This window comes from Amphiura filiformis, chromosome 6, assembly GCF_039555335.1.
Source record: "Amphiura filiformis chromosome 6, Afil_fr2py, whole genome shotgun sequence".
Taxonomy (NCBI): domain Eukaryota; kingdom Metazoa; phylum Echinodermata; class Ophiuroidea; order Amphilepidida; family Amphiuridae; genus Amphiura; species Amphiura filiformis.
This window is the reverse complement of record NC_092633.1, coordinates 77707410-77723743: the sequence shown is the minus strand read 5'-3', so window position 1 is coordinate 77723743 and position 16334 is coordinate 77707410. Positions and strand designations below refer to the sequence as shown.

Here is a 16334-nt window from a genome sequence, read left to right as displayed (position 1 = left end):
AAAATTTAAGGGGTCCGAGTGATTTTTGTTGGACTCATTCAGCCCTCCAAAAGTCAAATTTAAGGGGTCCAATGGGAATTTTATGGGGTCCGAGTCCGACTATGGAAACATCACCCACTAATATTAGAGGTTACGATATATGCTGGACATGGGGTTGTATTATAAATGCATTTTACATCAACAAAATACAGCATGCAATAATTATGAGCCTCCCAGGGGTAAAATTTCCAAACGGCTAAAAAAAGGTAAATATTGCTTGCTCCCGGCCTGCTAAAATTGTATTCGTCGCAAGCAGGAAAATGTAAAAGTTTCCATAAGCCTACTATTTCTCAAGTTTGTTTCGAGCGTTTAGTTTTGAACATGCCCCATGAATGTGTGCTCAAAATCACTTGCACTTGCCCCCTCCTCCTTTTGACTTTCCAAAGATTGCCCCCGGCTGCCAAAAATTCTTGCCCCCCCATTTTACCCTCATAATTGCACAACCTTTGAACTTCAAGAAAATCAACCCCTTCAAAACTGGCAAAGTTCTAAAAAATTATGATCACACGACGTGACTATGTTTATGTGTATTTTTAATGTAAAAAGGTGCAGAATTCAACACCCCAAATCTTACCATGTGCCGCTATAAATTCACTGCAATTTTATCCTATATTGCCACCAATAAAGAATACAAAGTTGACTTTTTTGTGTTGAGGAAACTCCATTTTTACTTAGCATGACATGAAAATTAGTTAAATGATGATTTACTATGGTATAAAACTCCCGATAAAACGATCATCAGTAGTAAACATTAATGCATGATCGGGAAATCCCCACTGACAGTTTATACAAGGGAGAGATTCTTTCGCAAGTGGAGTCAATTGTCACACTATTTCATTCGCAGAGCCTTGACTTGCACAATGTTTCAACAGATTGGTATTCAGAGTGAACGATCTGATATAGTTCTTGGAGCATTTATTTTTGACATTCTGTCTGAAATGATCACATTTGTTTTGTGCCCTGTCCATAAGGTTTTACATGCCTGATTTTCTGTGCGTCTGAGATATTTTTGTCTAACGCATTAGGTAAGCTTAACATGTTAAGGTTAATTTTATTGCGTCCCAACAACAGTTCCACGCGTCCCTGACGCGCAGACGCGCACCAGCGCGACCCTTGATTGAGAGCAATTCAGTATCGAAGTTACGTAATGTTACTATGTCAACGGGATCACGCGCTTGAGTTATGAACCACGATCGAAACAATCACCACACAAAGTATGGCACTTGAAGGCATATCAAAATAGCGTGATCCGGTAACCAAGAGAATTACGTAACCACTTCGATGCTGAATTCTAAAACGTTTGCTTTTTGCATTCAACAAGCCGTGTGCTTGTGTGTGAATGGAAAACAACAGCACGACGTGCGCTGCACAGTGGACACCCTACTAACGCGTTTTGGGTCAAGCTGGGAGAAAAAAATCCCAGGTCGACCAAAAATAGCGTATCGCACACGATAGACCACCTAAGTTATCGTAAATCGGTTTCTCCCAGGTTGACCGTAAATTTTGGGTTGCCACATTCGGCCCGCAAACGCCAGGATTTTTAGCCAGGTCGACCCATGACAAGCATGCAAATAGCCCTACATACGTGCCCCGACCATGGCGATATACATGTGATGAGTATAAACCATTGTGCGCATGTACGGCACGATTCATTCATAACTTTGTGCAAGCGCCGGTGTGACTTTTACGATATCAGTTCAGTGTCTTGGCATCTAAATTAATTCAGTCATAGGCCTATACTCTCATTTTCGTATTTATTTTTTATAGAGTAGGCCCTATTCTTGTTTTAGTTTGCAAAATACAGAGGCAGATAGTCCCGGGATATAGTCATACTTCCAAGTTTTCTATACAGTGCACAACTTATAAGTTCCCCCTAATGCTTTTTGAAATAAATCGAAAATTATTTAACAAAATGTAAAATTGTAAAAAGTTATGAGTAACCTTATTTGTTTTACAAATCTGGGCCAATTTGTAGTGTCACACATCATTGCGTTTGGCCACAATGGTTCATTATAAATCATTATGTAAAAAAAGAGGGAGTTTTAAAAGTTGCACCTGAGTCCATAGGAGTCAATTGTCAAACAATACTTACAGTATGTTAGGCCTGTCCATGTGTTTGTAATGGAAATAAAACTTAAAGTCTAGATGTTTAGTAGGGGATGTGTCCTCCTGCACTGTTGACAAGTGCATTGCAACGTCGCCGCATGCTGTTTATTAAATTCCGGACCCGTTGCTGGTCCATGTTGTTCCATACATGTTGGATTGCTCGGATTAGCTCTTGCAGTGTTATGTTTTCATTGATAAGGTGGTCAACCTCATTTTTAACATGGTCCCAAAGATGCTCAATGGGGTTCATGTCAGGAGATTTTGCTGGCCCATACGACGAGCAATTTCTTTCACCGGTACATTTTCATCCAGCAAACCTATTGCTCTACCGCGAAGAAATTCGGGCAAACGCGGCATTATTAAAATGTGACTTTTCACATGTGATGAACTACTGGCGATGTCATGGATGTGGTCTATTCTCACTGCAGTACATATCACTTCCATCGCAGACATTTATCATTAAAAAGAAAAGAATAAAACATCTGCTTTGCTTTTTAAGAAGAAGAAGAATACCAAACATTACGTTTTCTTTTACAAACACATGAATATCCCTGGCCTACTGTATTGTTTGAGAATTGAGTCCTATGGACTCAGATGCAACTTTTAACACTGTTTAAAACGGTCTCCTTTTTTTACATAATGAACTATTGTGACTGAACGCAATGACGTGTGACGCTAAAATTTGGTCCACATGTGTAAAACAAATAAGGCTACCCACATCATTTTACAGGTTTGCATTTCGTCAAATAGTTTTCGATTTATTAAAAAAAATATGTAGGGGGGAACTTATAAGTTGTGCACCCTATACTTTCTTGAATTTGCGTCAACATGTAGAACTAGTGGATGCCCGGCTTGGATGTAAGCTTAAAAGCTTACATCCAAGCCGGGCATCCAAGTTCGCATGGACGGTACTACGACTCGATGTTTCAGACTTTACTGGTGAGAAAAGGAAAGTAATAAATTATGAGAAGAGGTCACAAATAGGATCAAATAAAATAATCCAACAAAGAATCACCCTGCCTAAGTGCCGGACATAGGCTAGGCCTACATGTTTTAAACTTTATTATTATCCACCACGAATAGAGTGCCAATTTCTATCAGCCTAGGCTGTCTTTCTATCAACAAACGTGGAATCTCCCAGCTTGACAAATTTGGCCCTACTAACTAGTACTAAGTCTAATACTACTACTAGTATTATTCCTCATTCAAACCAATTCAATGCACGGAGTTACCTGCATGAATTTGGCCCGGGAATTTGGGGGGTTATATTGAAACAGTCATGGTTGCACATGCAAGTAGTCCTAAACAGGGTATAGCAGCCGTTGATGGGATATGCATGTATGCAGCTTATAGAACACGGATAACCTCTATTCCGCACGAAATATTTTGCAAGGTTTCCGAATTTTGCACCACCGCTACTTTAGTTGCTTTAATCAAGCATGTTTCGGAGCTTAAACAGCCAAAACAACTTTGCATTACGATTCCTATTGTAATATAGATTAAATTTTCACTAATACTTACCTTTTCAATATATGACCGGACGAACAATCGCAATTTTTCGATATCCATTGCTCCGTTGAAATCGCTTTTTATCTGACCGCCATACCCTTCCCAGCATTCAATTTGATATTTTACAGACATGCGCAGTTGTCAACAGCAACCGATGTCAACAACTTTTGTCGGAATCTGAAATCTGAATGTGTTTGATCACTTTGATGACATGACTGAAGTACATAGTTTATATGGTTCAGGCTAGCAAAAAATTGTAAAGTGATATTTTCAGAGTAAGTGTGAACATAATACTTAATCCAGACTGAGTTTTGAGAACCTCCAGTTACATTTTAATAATGATTTTTAGCCGGGATTGTTAGTCATGTCATTGGCATGCCATTGCCATTGTCAGTATAGTAAGCTTAAAATCATGACTTTCATGTATAGTATTGTATTAAATGACAATTCTCTTGGTCGGGCTGACGTCACAAAGGGGAAATAGCCTTGTAAAACCAGTGTGCGCATGTGCAGTTCCCCTTTCTCGAGCTGGTTGCTGTGCGCGCGCTTGTGCGAAGGGGACAATGTAGGTAACCCAGTCAAACCTTAGTTAACACATTTGCTGGTCAGCCAAATTCGCCGACAATGTCAATGCATTTTTACATAGAAATTTAAAACTTGTGCCCGAAGAAAGAAACCTACATAAATATGTTTTCTATACTTCACTTGACCCAAATATATGATTTTTATGGTGATAAGTCACCCGCACATGGAATTTTAGAGGATTTTGATAGCAGTTCCATTAAAAAAGCTGCTATCGCGATGAGACTAAGATCTAGAAACACCCCGAAATGCCGCTTTGGGGAATTTTGCTAGCTGAATCTTTTTGATGAAAGTCAGTCTTTGACAAGATGTAACTTTTCTACTGAAAGTGCTATGAAAAAAAGGTTTTCAGTTTTGGCTTTGTTTACTCAAGGGCTTTAATTTGATATATATAAAATGATGCAGTTTGATGGCAAATTTGAATTCACCTAGGATACCTAGACAATGTTCCCGGATGTCCGACTGAGTGAATGAATGACATATTGTGTCAATGATTTTTGGTTTGTTTTAGTACAAAAGGCAAATCTTAGTCATGTTAGTGAACACATTTGTAGTCGCGCAATTTGTTAACGCACAGATACGCTACGCTTACGCAACACTTATCTACCCGTGCGACACGTCTTATGGAAGCACCATGGAAGCACTGATTTCACAAAAACCTAGCGATCAAATGGCTCCGTTTTAGCTGATACAATGTGAATTTTTTCAAGTTCTTTCCCCCGATTTAAACATCAAGATGAATATATTTCGCCCAAACTTCTCAAGGGGCTGTGGATTTACCTGATGTTCACGTAATGTAAGGTAGAAAAACAAGAAATGCCACATTCTCCTGTGTGAGCTTCGATCAAAGTGCAAAACGTGACCACTTTAAACTTCAACGTTCTTTATTTCAATGTTCATTTTCTCGGTAAAATGACGATTTAGGTACATGATAACTCAATAAATACAGCATCTATAGGTAAGCAATTATGGTCATCATAAAAAGCATGATTAACTTTAGGGGTACTACACTTTGTGGTAAATTTAGATTATTTTTGCATTTTCAAAAAATAATAACACACTGGTAACAAAAGTTATGTATATTATTGGGGCAAGAAAAGCAATTACTACACTGAAATTTCAGTGACTCAAGACAAGCGGTTCAGTTTATATGATAGGAAATGAGGTACATCCTAGCGGTAGCCCTACCTCATTTCTTATCATAAATAACGAACCGCTTGTCTTGGGTCACTGAAATTCCAGTGTAGTAATTGGATTCCTTGCCCTAGAATATACATAACTTTTGTTACGGTACCACTGTGTTATTAGTTTTTGAGAAAAATGCAAAAATAGACACAAATTTAACGAGGGGTGTAGTACCCCCTTAAGAAACGGTTTTCTCAATTTTTTATATTTTGGTCTATTTCCGATTTTAGGCATCATTTCGTGCAAATAGGCGTTTGTGAATTTTAAAAAGTTCATTTTGATGCCTTATATGGTCAATATCTCAGAAAATAAGGCCAATATCAAAAAACTAAAAAAAATGTTTTAATTTTGGAATGGTGCCTCAAGACTAAGAAAAAAACAAGACAAAAATTTTTGGAAAGAGTGTTTTTTTGTTATGATGTACCGAACAAAAATTGCCAAAAATTCACTTTTTTGTGATTTTCTTCATATTTATTGTTGTTTTTACACCAAATCTGTATATATTGAGATTTATTGATGTCTTGCCTTTATAAAAATGTATACTTTTATATGTCTTGCATGAATATTTGCAAAGTTATGGCACTTTTACTACATGCATGTCTGAGAGTACACAGCCTCCTTAAGGGCTTTAATTTGATACCGTACATAAAATGATGTGGTTTGATGAACTTGCCTTATACCTAGATACATGTATCACAAATATTATACTAACTTTGGCATGCTAATATTGACTACCGTACTTCATCTAATTCTTGATCACGAGAGGACCTTGCAGTGAATGGGAAAGTCAACATTATACCAGTAATTTGAAACAGCAGCCTAATCTTTACAAGAACTCCAGCTTCCAATTTGCAAATGATACTTGATAGTTAATGCATTTGAGGCTAGAGTCCAAAGCTATAATTTTTCAGTAGATTAGAAGCACCTGACATTTTTGGTAATGGATGTTATTATTCTGTTGATGTTTAGATTTTGACAGAAGTTGATGAGTCAACTTATTGTGTTTTGAAGAGCAAAGATTGCCAATTTAGTGATTTGAGCAACATTTTTGATACGATCATCTGTCGTGATTGCCTGTGTTTACTTTTGAACTTATATTGCTTTACAAGCATCATACGTCATCATTTTCGATAGATTTCAACAGAGCTCTCAAACAACTTAATATTTTCATTAAAACTTTCATTTTCATCAAAAATATTGTCAAATTTCTCTCAATTTTTGTTTAAGAATATGTTAATCCATTGTGTCAAGAGCTGGAAAGAATTAAAAGAAAAAAAAGCTGTATAATTTGCCTACAACCTAATGTGCAGTTTCACTCCCGGTCTAGGGAGTACCAAGTAAGATTGACATTTGGAGCAAAAGCCTTGTACAGCTCCTTTGAAGTTGTATGTGAGAGTGATTGATGACTCACATGACTCTTATACAAAATGGTTGTAAATTACCAGTCCAAATCAACTCTTCTTGATATGAGGAGACAAGAGCAAAATGTTCTCATCTCAATTACTGAAATATATATTATTGTCAGACAGGTCTGTCGATATACTTCCCTGCGTGCCAGTGTAATGAAATGTTGTCATCAAAGTCAGCAAAATGGTCTCATCTGCCTTCCATCATCAATCCATGGCATTACCTCCCTTGCATCCTAATATCGTCATTTTATGTCTAGACTAGAGGCATGCAATAGTCCAGCTTTCTTAGTGGTCCTATCATGACCCATGTGTGTTTCTGCACAAATACATGGAAAAACCCTTTCATGCATTGATTTTGTTTTCTTTACAGGAACACTACCGGTACTCGTAATTATCACGCAGCGATTCATTAAATGTGATTCAAGCAACAATATTTTAACAACATGAATGAAATTGAAAAGACTGCGCATGAACTTGTAGACAGAGTTATAGAAAATTCTCGAAAACGTCTCATTAGAGATCTCAAAATCCAGACGGAGATAGAGTTTGATAGACCAGTTTCTTCAGTGAAAGACTATGATGGATTGCTATCTAGAGAAACAGAGAACTATGAAATTCCCAACATTGAGTGGTTAAATATTGATGATTTTACAGTGGAGAAGGGAAAGGAGAAGATAAGTGATTTTGTGAAGGTAAGTTGAGTGAGTCATTAAAACATGGTTCTTAACAGGTGTACAGCCCAGGGGTACATGAGCCCTTTTGGTTTTATGCCAAAAATGGGAATCTATTTTGGGGCACATGATTTTAGCCACCCAGAGTTGAGGGTGTGTGGGTACTAACAGTCTGGGATTCTGTTACAGGAAATTGCCCCTGTTCAAGATGTTTAAAACTGTAAAGCTGTTCAGGCATACATGAAGTATGTGCTGATCGATCAGCCACAAAATATTAGAATGCATTTGTATAATCTTCTTTTTGAGAACAGGTCTGAGAAATGAAGCTCAAAATAGTATTAATTACATTGTAGAAAAACAGACAGTTTGAATAATTGTAAGTGGGACAAATAAAAATTAATTAATTGTACTATATTTTCTATTTGCCCAGTCCAGTTAATTGATTACAGTACACTTGATGTACAAGGAAACCCCACTAAATCAATAATTTCTTATTCTATTATGTTATTTGATTAGACATGGGACTATGAAAAGAGCTGGTTATACTGTATAGACTTTTTACGTGAAGAGGAAGATAAATACAGCAAGAAATACCGTTATCAAGTGAGATGGAGTGTTCCTACCAGAAGAAAACCCATCCCTAGAGCTACAGCTTGTGTTTATTTCACCATAGATGTCTCCAAAATTAAACCCGGGGTAAGAACTATAATTACAAGATTCCAGCAATCACACATTATGTTTACTGCATGTCCAAAATTGGACCCTGAAAACATAAACCAGACTTCTGCCCCATCTGGGGGTTCAGCCAGTTCAAATAGCTATTTCTATAACCTTCTTTTATTTTCGTCTGGCCTTGTTTCGAGTTCACAGAACTTATTTAACATTATTTTTAGAATTTAGCATTATAGCACAGGCATTAACTATGCTGGTCCCAGGAGCAAACTGCCTGTTCAAAATGCCTGGTGGACAGGTGCCTAGCTAACACCCTGTCCACCTGACCCATGCCCACCATCTCCCTGGTGCCATGTGTTTTTCCTAGTGTATTTCATTATCTTTGTTCTCACCAAATACAAAGTGGTAGTCATGAAGTTGTAATTTTTGTTCAAATGTTGACTTTCTGATGTAGCATATATATAGTATCAATCTGTTTCTCAACTATTTGTTTTTCACAGGTTTATCCAGTGGATGTATACTATGTATTTGAGACTAACAAACTTGTACACAAACCAGGAGAATCCAGGTTCAGGGAAAGATGGCTGAAGGACATAATAGAGAGTAAAATCATGATGATGGAAGCAGTCACTTTCTAGGGTGATTCTAAGAGTTTACTTTGATATATATGAAATAAAATGACAAGGACATGGCGTAAGGCTTGTTAAATTAACTCAAATTTATGTTAGTATTGAGAGAACTATTTCTGTTGACAAAATATGTCTAGATGTATCATTATGAATTTGGCAGACAGCTGAATCTGTATTTGGCTTTTAGTAAATTCATATTACGCATGAATTATTCCTGAATTAGCAAACAAGGGAATAACGTTTTGATATGCTGCCATCTAGAGCTAAAAGCGATTGATCCCTTGTTCTGTAATTCAAAATAATTCATGCATAACATGACTTTATCAAAAGGACAAATCCGGATTTGGCTGTCTGCCGAATTCATAACGATATGTATGATTTAATTCTGCTAGTAGGCAAACTAGCGGTCACCTGTCTACCACAATTCTTATGATATAGTGATGGTTGTCATGGTGGTTTGTAAATGGGGTGATTGAATAATTGTGATATTCATTTCAACCAGTGCACATTGGACTAAGATTTCAAGAGACTTATCATTTATTTGCCTTTTAATTTGATTCTGACTTTGATGTCTAGTTTCTCCCTCTGTACGGATCTGCAATCTTGCTAACAGAACAAGGTTCTCTCTGCAATCACATGCATGCGTAAAAGTGCATTTTTGTTTCGTGTGTTTTTCTAGCGATCGCCAAATTGAGGTGGATGGTCACACATGTATTTTTATTGAAAACTGATGCCTTAATGTAACGTAAGTTTGTCAACAAGAACAAAATTGATTTTGAGATGTAGGAGAAGGGATTGTTCATATGTCAGTGTTGTTTAACTTGTTATTGACATGTAATGATTCATTTCTCAAAAATAATTGGGATGGGATCACTGGTAAATGGGTAAAATACCCAGCACACACACAAGGTTTGTGAAATTATTTAGCAAAGGATGCCAGAAAACGTTTAAATGTTGGGTTATATAGGGTATAAAACATTTCCAGAACATTCAAAACCATTTTTTTGAAAGCTTACTGTAAATTATTCTAACAGTTATTTAAGTGTTGATTTAATACAATTATAACATTTTGGCTACATTTAAAAAATGTTGTTGTAGTGTGTTTTCATATAAAATATTTTCATGACCTTTCTATAACCTGACATTTAATGTTATTAACATGTTTTTACCAGAACCTGAAATAGAACCTGTTCAAAACATTTTGTGTTTGCTGGGTATGGAATGAAAAATGAGAGTAATTGCTTTTGCAGGACAAACTTCAATTTACTTTTCATTGTTACATGGGGAACACTAATACAGCACCATAATAAGTGATAAAATTTGTGTCCTGATCCTCAAATGTCAGCTATTGCAGGGGACACAAGGTTTTATAATTGAAGTGCTGTCTGATCACTGTTCATTTATTTAAGAGAATGTACTTCACATAATGGTCATGAAAAGCACCCTCAAGTGTCATTAAAGTCACACAAATGAATTTTGTTCGCAGTGTATTTTCAAGCATCTGTACATTATTTATTAAAGCATAAGCATTAAAATACATAAATTATTACACTTTTAAATATATTAATTTCTTTCTCCTAAATAATTTTAAATGGCAGAAGAAAAAAAGCAAGACACTGTGTAGCGTAAGTTGAGGTAAAAGAATCAAGATGGGTACCAACATGGCACCTGTTATAAACCAATAAAGGTGACAATAGAACAATCAGAGTGAACATTATTCCTTCTTTTTTATACTGAGGAGTGATTGGCAAGTGTAGGAATGATAAGGGCACAAACCAAAAGTTCAATGACGTCCTATAACCAAAAATTTTTTTTTAAAGACAGCTGACCCCCTCCCTCTATAAAACTTAAGTGTGAGATGTTGCAAATGCCAACGAGGCAGATCAACCTATTATTTAACTTTTTTTTAACAAACTTAATCAGACTTTTTGGTTTGTTCCCTAAAATTACCACAATGCCACCAACCTTATTACCAACCCTGTTAGAAAATAATAAGTTACCTTAGAATTTTAAAGGTTATTGATGAGTCAAGTTACAGAAAAGTTGACTTTCATCCAGTGAAACAAAGTCTAGAAACATTTCAGTGTCTATCTGTTCACAACAGCTGTAATGTTTGTGACATCCCAAAGAATGGACTATTCTAGTTGAAATCCATACATCCCTATGGAAGACATTTGAAATCTATGTGTGGGAGATTAAGGTCATGGCTTTCATAAGAAGTGATATGGATTTCAACTGGATATAGCCCAATGCCCCATCTAACATCATTCATGTTGATAGTTTTTGAAATTATTGCATTTTTACATACTGATAATAAATTAATATAAGAAGGCAGTAAGTAGTCAGCCAGTACAGTGCACCTGATGAATGCACTTGTTTCCCACTTTTCTTTACATGAAGGGAAAGGGGAATACATTAACAAAAGTGGCAGGTCACAAACCCTGTATAATTCCTCAACATTTCTGAATACAAGTTATGTGAAACAGCACCTGATTACTTATATTTTGGTAGTACTTTAGCTATTTTTTTACATCCTACACATGACTTGTTTGCTATTTGAATACTTAGCTTGACAAGGTCTTGGCACAGAACATATTAAATGAATCCTGGATTATCTTAAAAACTACTAATTTACTTGTGCTTGATGGGTGCTCAATGCAAATCCACAAATTTGCAAAGTCATCAATGACATCCAGGTCAATCATATTCTAGTACAAGTTCAAAATTACCACTAGTTTACAATACAGGGTGTCCCAGAATGATCAGTACTACTGCCCACCTGCATAACAATGTTCATGATATTTAGAGAGGTTCACATGTTCAATTTGGGACACCTTGTACGTCAGCTATGTAGTCTTCATGCTTCCCTAGCTTGTATTATTATATCAATACATTAGCTGACAAAAGTAAATGTAACAGGTCGTCTCTTCAAAAGATCATTTGTGACCCACTTTGACAAAACCAGCAACAAGTGGCATATTTGACATTTCATGATTTTAATATAAATGTATAAACTAGACAATAAGCTTTAAAACAGTATCAATACTTCTTTGAACAAGTTCATTAGGAATGTTGATTTCAACTGTGAATTTTGTTCATTTTGAACTGGTAATTATTGATTAAAACAATCCTCTTTTCAATAATTACTTTCAAGGATTTAAAACTCCACTTAGTCCCACAGTCAAATACCATGATATTAAGAATTTCAAAATTTGATTTTTTTTTATGGGAATGTCATCTTTAGAAGCCTATAACTAAAAAACATCTGGTGACTTGTTCCAGATTTTGTTGGAGTGGGTCACATTTTTTTAAAGAAGATATATTTTTATAACAATTGCATTTTTTAAATGTTTTGTTTCATAACAATGTTTTACTACATATAAAATGTTTTGATATGAAATTGCAAATAAAACACTAACAACCAAAATTAATGATACTGTTAAAAACCCGAGGTACCTAAAAAAATTTACAATAAAACTTTTTGCAAATTCTTGTCAGCTTTAGACATGATTTACATTGGGATAACACATGTACTCATTTCATTTAAAACATTTTGCACAATATTCGTTTACATAATTTATGTTTACACAATTTTGCTTCAAGTTAGAAGATACCTCCTGTATGAAAACAGAAAATGAATGATTTTTTGCATTTTACAGGCTCAGAGAACTGCAGAGGCACATTATTCTAATGTACATAGAGGTGCATTAAGGCACTGCTTTTCAATTCATTCTGCTGCAAATTGACTTCCTTTGAGATAGGAGTAAGACGTCATTCTTTGATGAGCAGGTTAACCATAAACAAAATATCTAACAATTTGGGAACAATACAAGTTTAGATTGGCCCACAAAAATGTTTCTATATGTATGAAAATGTTGTTTCTGTAAATTCAATGTACAATCCAAGAAACACACTTTCTGTTAAATTATGTGAATAAAAATAATGTTCTCTTGTAAAATTTGAAGTGTATGGGGGAGGTATCTTTAGATGAATTAATACAATAAAAGCAGGCATGAGACTGCACTTTCCTAAAAAAAACTGAAAAAACTGAAAATGCGCGTGAAATTGGGCAAAAAGTACCAAAAACAGGCTGAAATTAAATAAAGTTGCGGAAATTTTGACCAGGTGGTGTATGACGTGCAGTCCCTAAATTCAGTAAATTTTCATCGTCAACCGTGTAACTGAATGGGATTATTTTGAAATTTTACAACGCTTGAAATATCACAAACAAATAGGCCTATGTTGATAAATAATATAAATACAAGCTAAAACCGTTGGGGTTCGATAATGAACCCCACAAAACAAACCGAGTATATGGAAAATGCCATACGGCCGGGCGGTTTCACGAGTTGCCAGCTCGATCATGTCATCCGCTGCCTGATTTTGACTATAAAAAACTGAATTCAGTTTTTAAACTGAAAATTCTCATGCCTGTAAAAGCATGTTTTTGGAGAATACACTGGCCCATGCGGCATGTACAATGGTTAGGAACAATACAATACATTAAAGGCTTATTCAGTGATCACAGCAAAAGTGTAAAAAAAAATAATTGATAAAATTAATTACAGATTCATGTAAAATGTCTTATTTTTTCTTGAATACACAAGCTTTAAACCACTAACAGGCTATGTTAGCACATGACACTAAACACAGGTGCCAAAATCTGATTTTTATGATCCTTCTGATGAGCAAATCACTGAATAGGCCTTTAACAACAATGAAAGTGTACAATGCCTAATGTATCTCAGACAATATACGCACTTGACACTTCACCTATTATTCTTAAAACTACATGTACAAACTTAAGACTGTTTACAACATAATGTAAAACTTCGCCTATTTTGAACTTCAAAGTTAAGATACAACTTTATATAATAATGAATATCACCCTAAAATAGGTTGATAGGGTTAAGATATTTTGATCTTAAAGCAATAATATGCAGTTTGCATCAAGAATAGATTCCTAAGCTGGGACGTATAAGACATAAGATAAAAAGCGATATGCACACACGTTAATACGTCAATGATTCAATGATACACATAAGCTCACCTTCACAAGACTTGTTATCCACCACTCGATCGGTGAACTCGGAATAAAACCGGAGATCTCTGGATTTAATATAAGAACTTAAATTTACTGTTATTTTCCTTCAGGCTTAGTCTTTCACATGGTATTTTAGCATTGGGCATTACAACCATGCAAAATGCAGAATTTCAAGAAATATTGAGGGCATTACTTGGTGCAAATTCTATATTATATAGCTTTAAGATTGGGATTGGTTATTATTGTAAATAACTGCTGGTTAGTTGGAATAGAATTCTTTAGTTTTTACATATTATTGTAAAGTTACTCCTTTAGTTACATGTATAATGTACAACACAATGTACAATATATATTTAACAACTATACACTTAACATATAAAAATACAACACCCATTTTCTATATTTTAAGACAAACAAGTAATAATTACAATTTGTATGTATATACTTTCAAACAAACTATATAAGAATACACAATTTAAAGCATTTAAAAAGCTGCTCATTATTAAGTAACATGCTGGTTGGGTACCAAAGGAAGATCTGCATAATTTCAGTAACATGAATTAAATGAATACATCTGCACACATTAATTAGGCATAAAACAATTCATAAACAATACTAAAATCCAAGATTCTGCTACTATGGAATATCTGTATCACATCAGATTAATGTGCCCTAATCAAGTACTCTATAGCGAGATATTTTTGGGAGGTTTTTATTTCCAATTTGAACTGACATATATCATTGAGAGAGCAAATAAAATCAGGACTCAGCCCTATTTAACCTGGTTACTTATTTACTGGTCAAGATCAAATACCACTACACTACACAGAGTTCATAGCTGGTTCTTGGTGTAATATCAGCTAGTCATGACTTCCCACACCTTCACAGTGTCTTAGCAGCCAATTACATATAAATACATTAGTAAGGTAGTGGCATTTGATCTCCATTGGTAATTGAGTGACCAGGGTTTAATCCCAGCCGAGTCATTTTATTCTCTCAATTTATTAAAGATGTCGGTTTGCTTCATAAAAGTTAATTCTAAAATAACAGAAACCGCAAAACTGTTCAAGAACCGTCAAAGGTTTTTGACCAGATTGACAGCCTCATCCCCACACTTTACCCAATCAAAATGCATGTCTTAGGCAATAGAGCCAAATTAGTTCAATCTTTCGATTGACCATTGATGCTTGGGTCGATCCTTATTATTTGGGAAAACAATTAGTTGACTATTGTTAATTTTGATTGCATGTAATGGTATTGACCAATACAAATTTACCATTTATTCTGATTAATTAGTTGATACTTCATTAATAACAGGCATCGAAGCAGCATCGACGGTCGATCCAAAGATCAAACAAATTTGGTTCTGGTGCCTTAGTTTAATCATGCATTTTTAAACACAACTTTAATCACTTGTAACTCCCTTTTGTTTTATAATGCTGCTTTTGATATAACATATGATCAAGTAATATATGATTATACATGATATAGGTGATTAGAATGTTTTTATGAATAAGAGACTTGGTTAGATATATAAAGGAATGATGAATATTACTGAATATGCCAAGACTAAACCTCTACTTCTGAATGATAACATTGAAAGACTTTGTTAAATAACCATTTACAACATTGGCAATCTATAAAATATGCAATAACGAACATGATGGCAGAATTCAATTTGTATTTTTGGTAGTCCTGAGAATGCTAATTGTTCAATTTACACAGTAATAATAGAATACCATGTGATTAAGGGTAGGATATTTGTCCACGATAAAAACATGAAATGCTGAAAGTGAATCTAAATGGGACTAAAATTGTCCTGCATATAAAAATCATGTATGGGAATCTGAACAAAATCCAAAACATCCCACCCTAGAATAATGAGCTTGGTCTTGCAAAGATGTGACTTTTTTCTTATCACATATCACATAAGGGACAGAGTATGTCTGTCAACTGTCTAAGTTCTACCAAAAATCCAAAACCTTAGGATTTCACAATCTCAGTATTGGAAAGATGTGATTTTTCTCACCGCATCAAAGAAGGCATGGTGTACGTCTTTCATTTTTCAAAGTTGTACCATTGGGCCTTGGAAGTCTGCATTGCAATCACCTGAAATAGCATGGTTGAAGAAGTATTTAGGCAATCAATGTTTGCCATACAACCTTGGGCTAACATGACATACATTGTATGTTACCTACAGTTTGAAAAGCTCGTAATCGGCGGGCCTTATAACATCGCGGATTAATATCAATATATCTGATTTTGAGAATTGTCTTGTGACATCTTGCCTGAAGCATCGCATTTTATTAATTTAAGTCCTATACGTTGTCTACTTTGTTTAACACGCAAAATATAGACCATACAGGTCAACTATATCACTCTTAACGTTGGTCTACTTTTCAGCGTAGTGGTAAAAGCCTAATAATTCCTGCCGATTACGAGCTGATCAAAGTATAAATGTTTTTCTATGAATGTAAACATAAAAATT

At 35.1% G+C, this 16334-nt stretch overlaps 2 protein-coding genes across 2 annotated transcripts in view; one reads left to right on the top strand and one right to left on the bottom strand.

The window, feature by feature from the left end:
• The window catches only part of LOC140156075 (cell division cycle protein 16 homolog), a 49675-nt gene extending 45920 nt beyond the window's left edge, over positions 1-3755 (bottom strand). The window contains exon 1 of the mRNA XM_072179190.1: positions 3667-3755. Within this exon, the coding sequence (XP_072035291.1) occupies positions 3667-3714 (48 nt within the window). The 5' untranslated portion in view covers positions 3715-3755. The remainder of the gene's footprint in view (positions 1-3666) is intronic.
• An 82-nt stretch (positions 3756-3837) lies between these two features.
• LOC140154345 (A-kinase anchor protein 14-like) lies at positions 3838-8875 on the top strand. The gene is made up of 4 exons (XM_072176912.1): positions 3838-3929; positions 7201-7522; positions 8018-8197; positions 8674-8875. The coding sequence occupies exons 2-4, from the start codon at positions 7274-7276 to the stop codon at positions 8809-8811; spliced, it is 567 nt and encodes a 188-aa protein (XP_072033013.1). The 5' UTR covers positions 3838-3929; positions 7201-7273; the 3' UTR covers positions 8812-8875.
• Positions 8876-16334: the final 7459 nt, after the last annotated feature.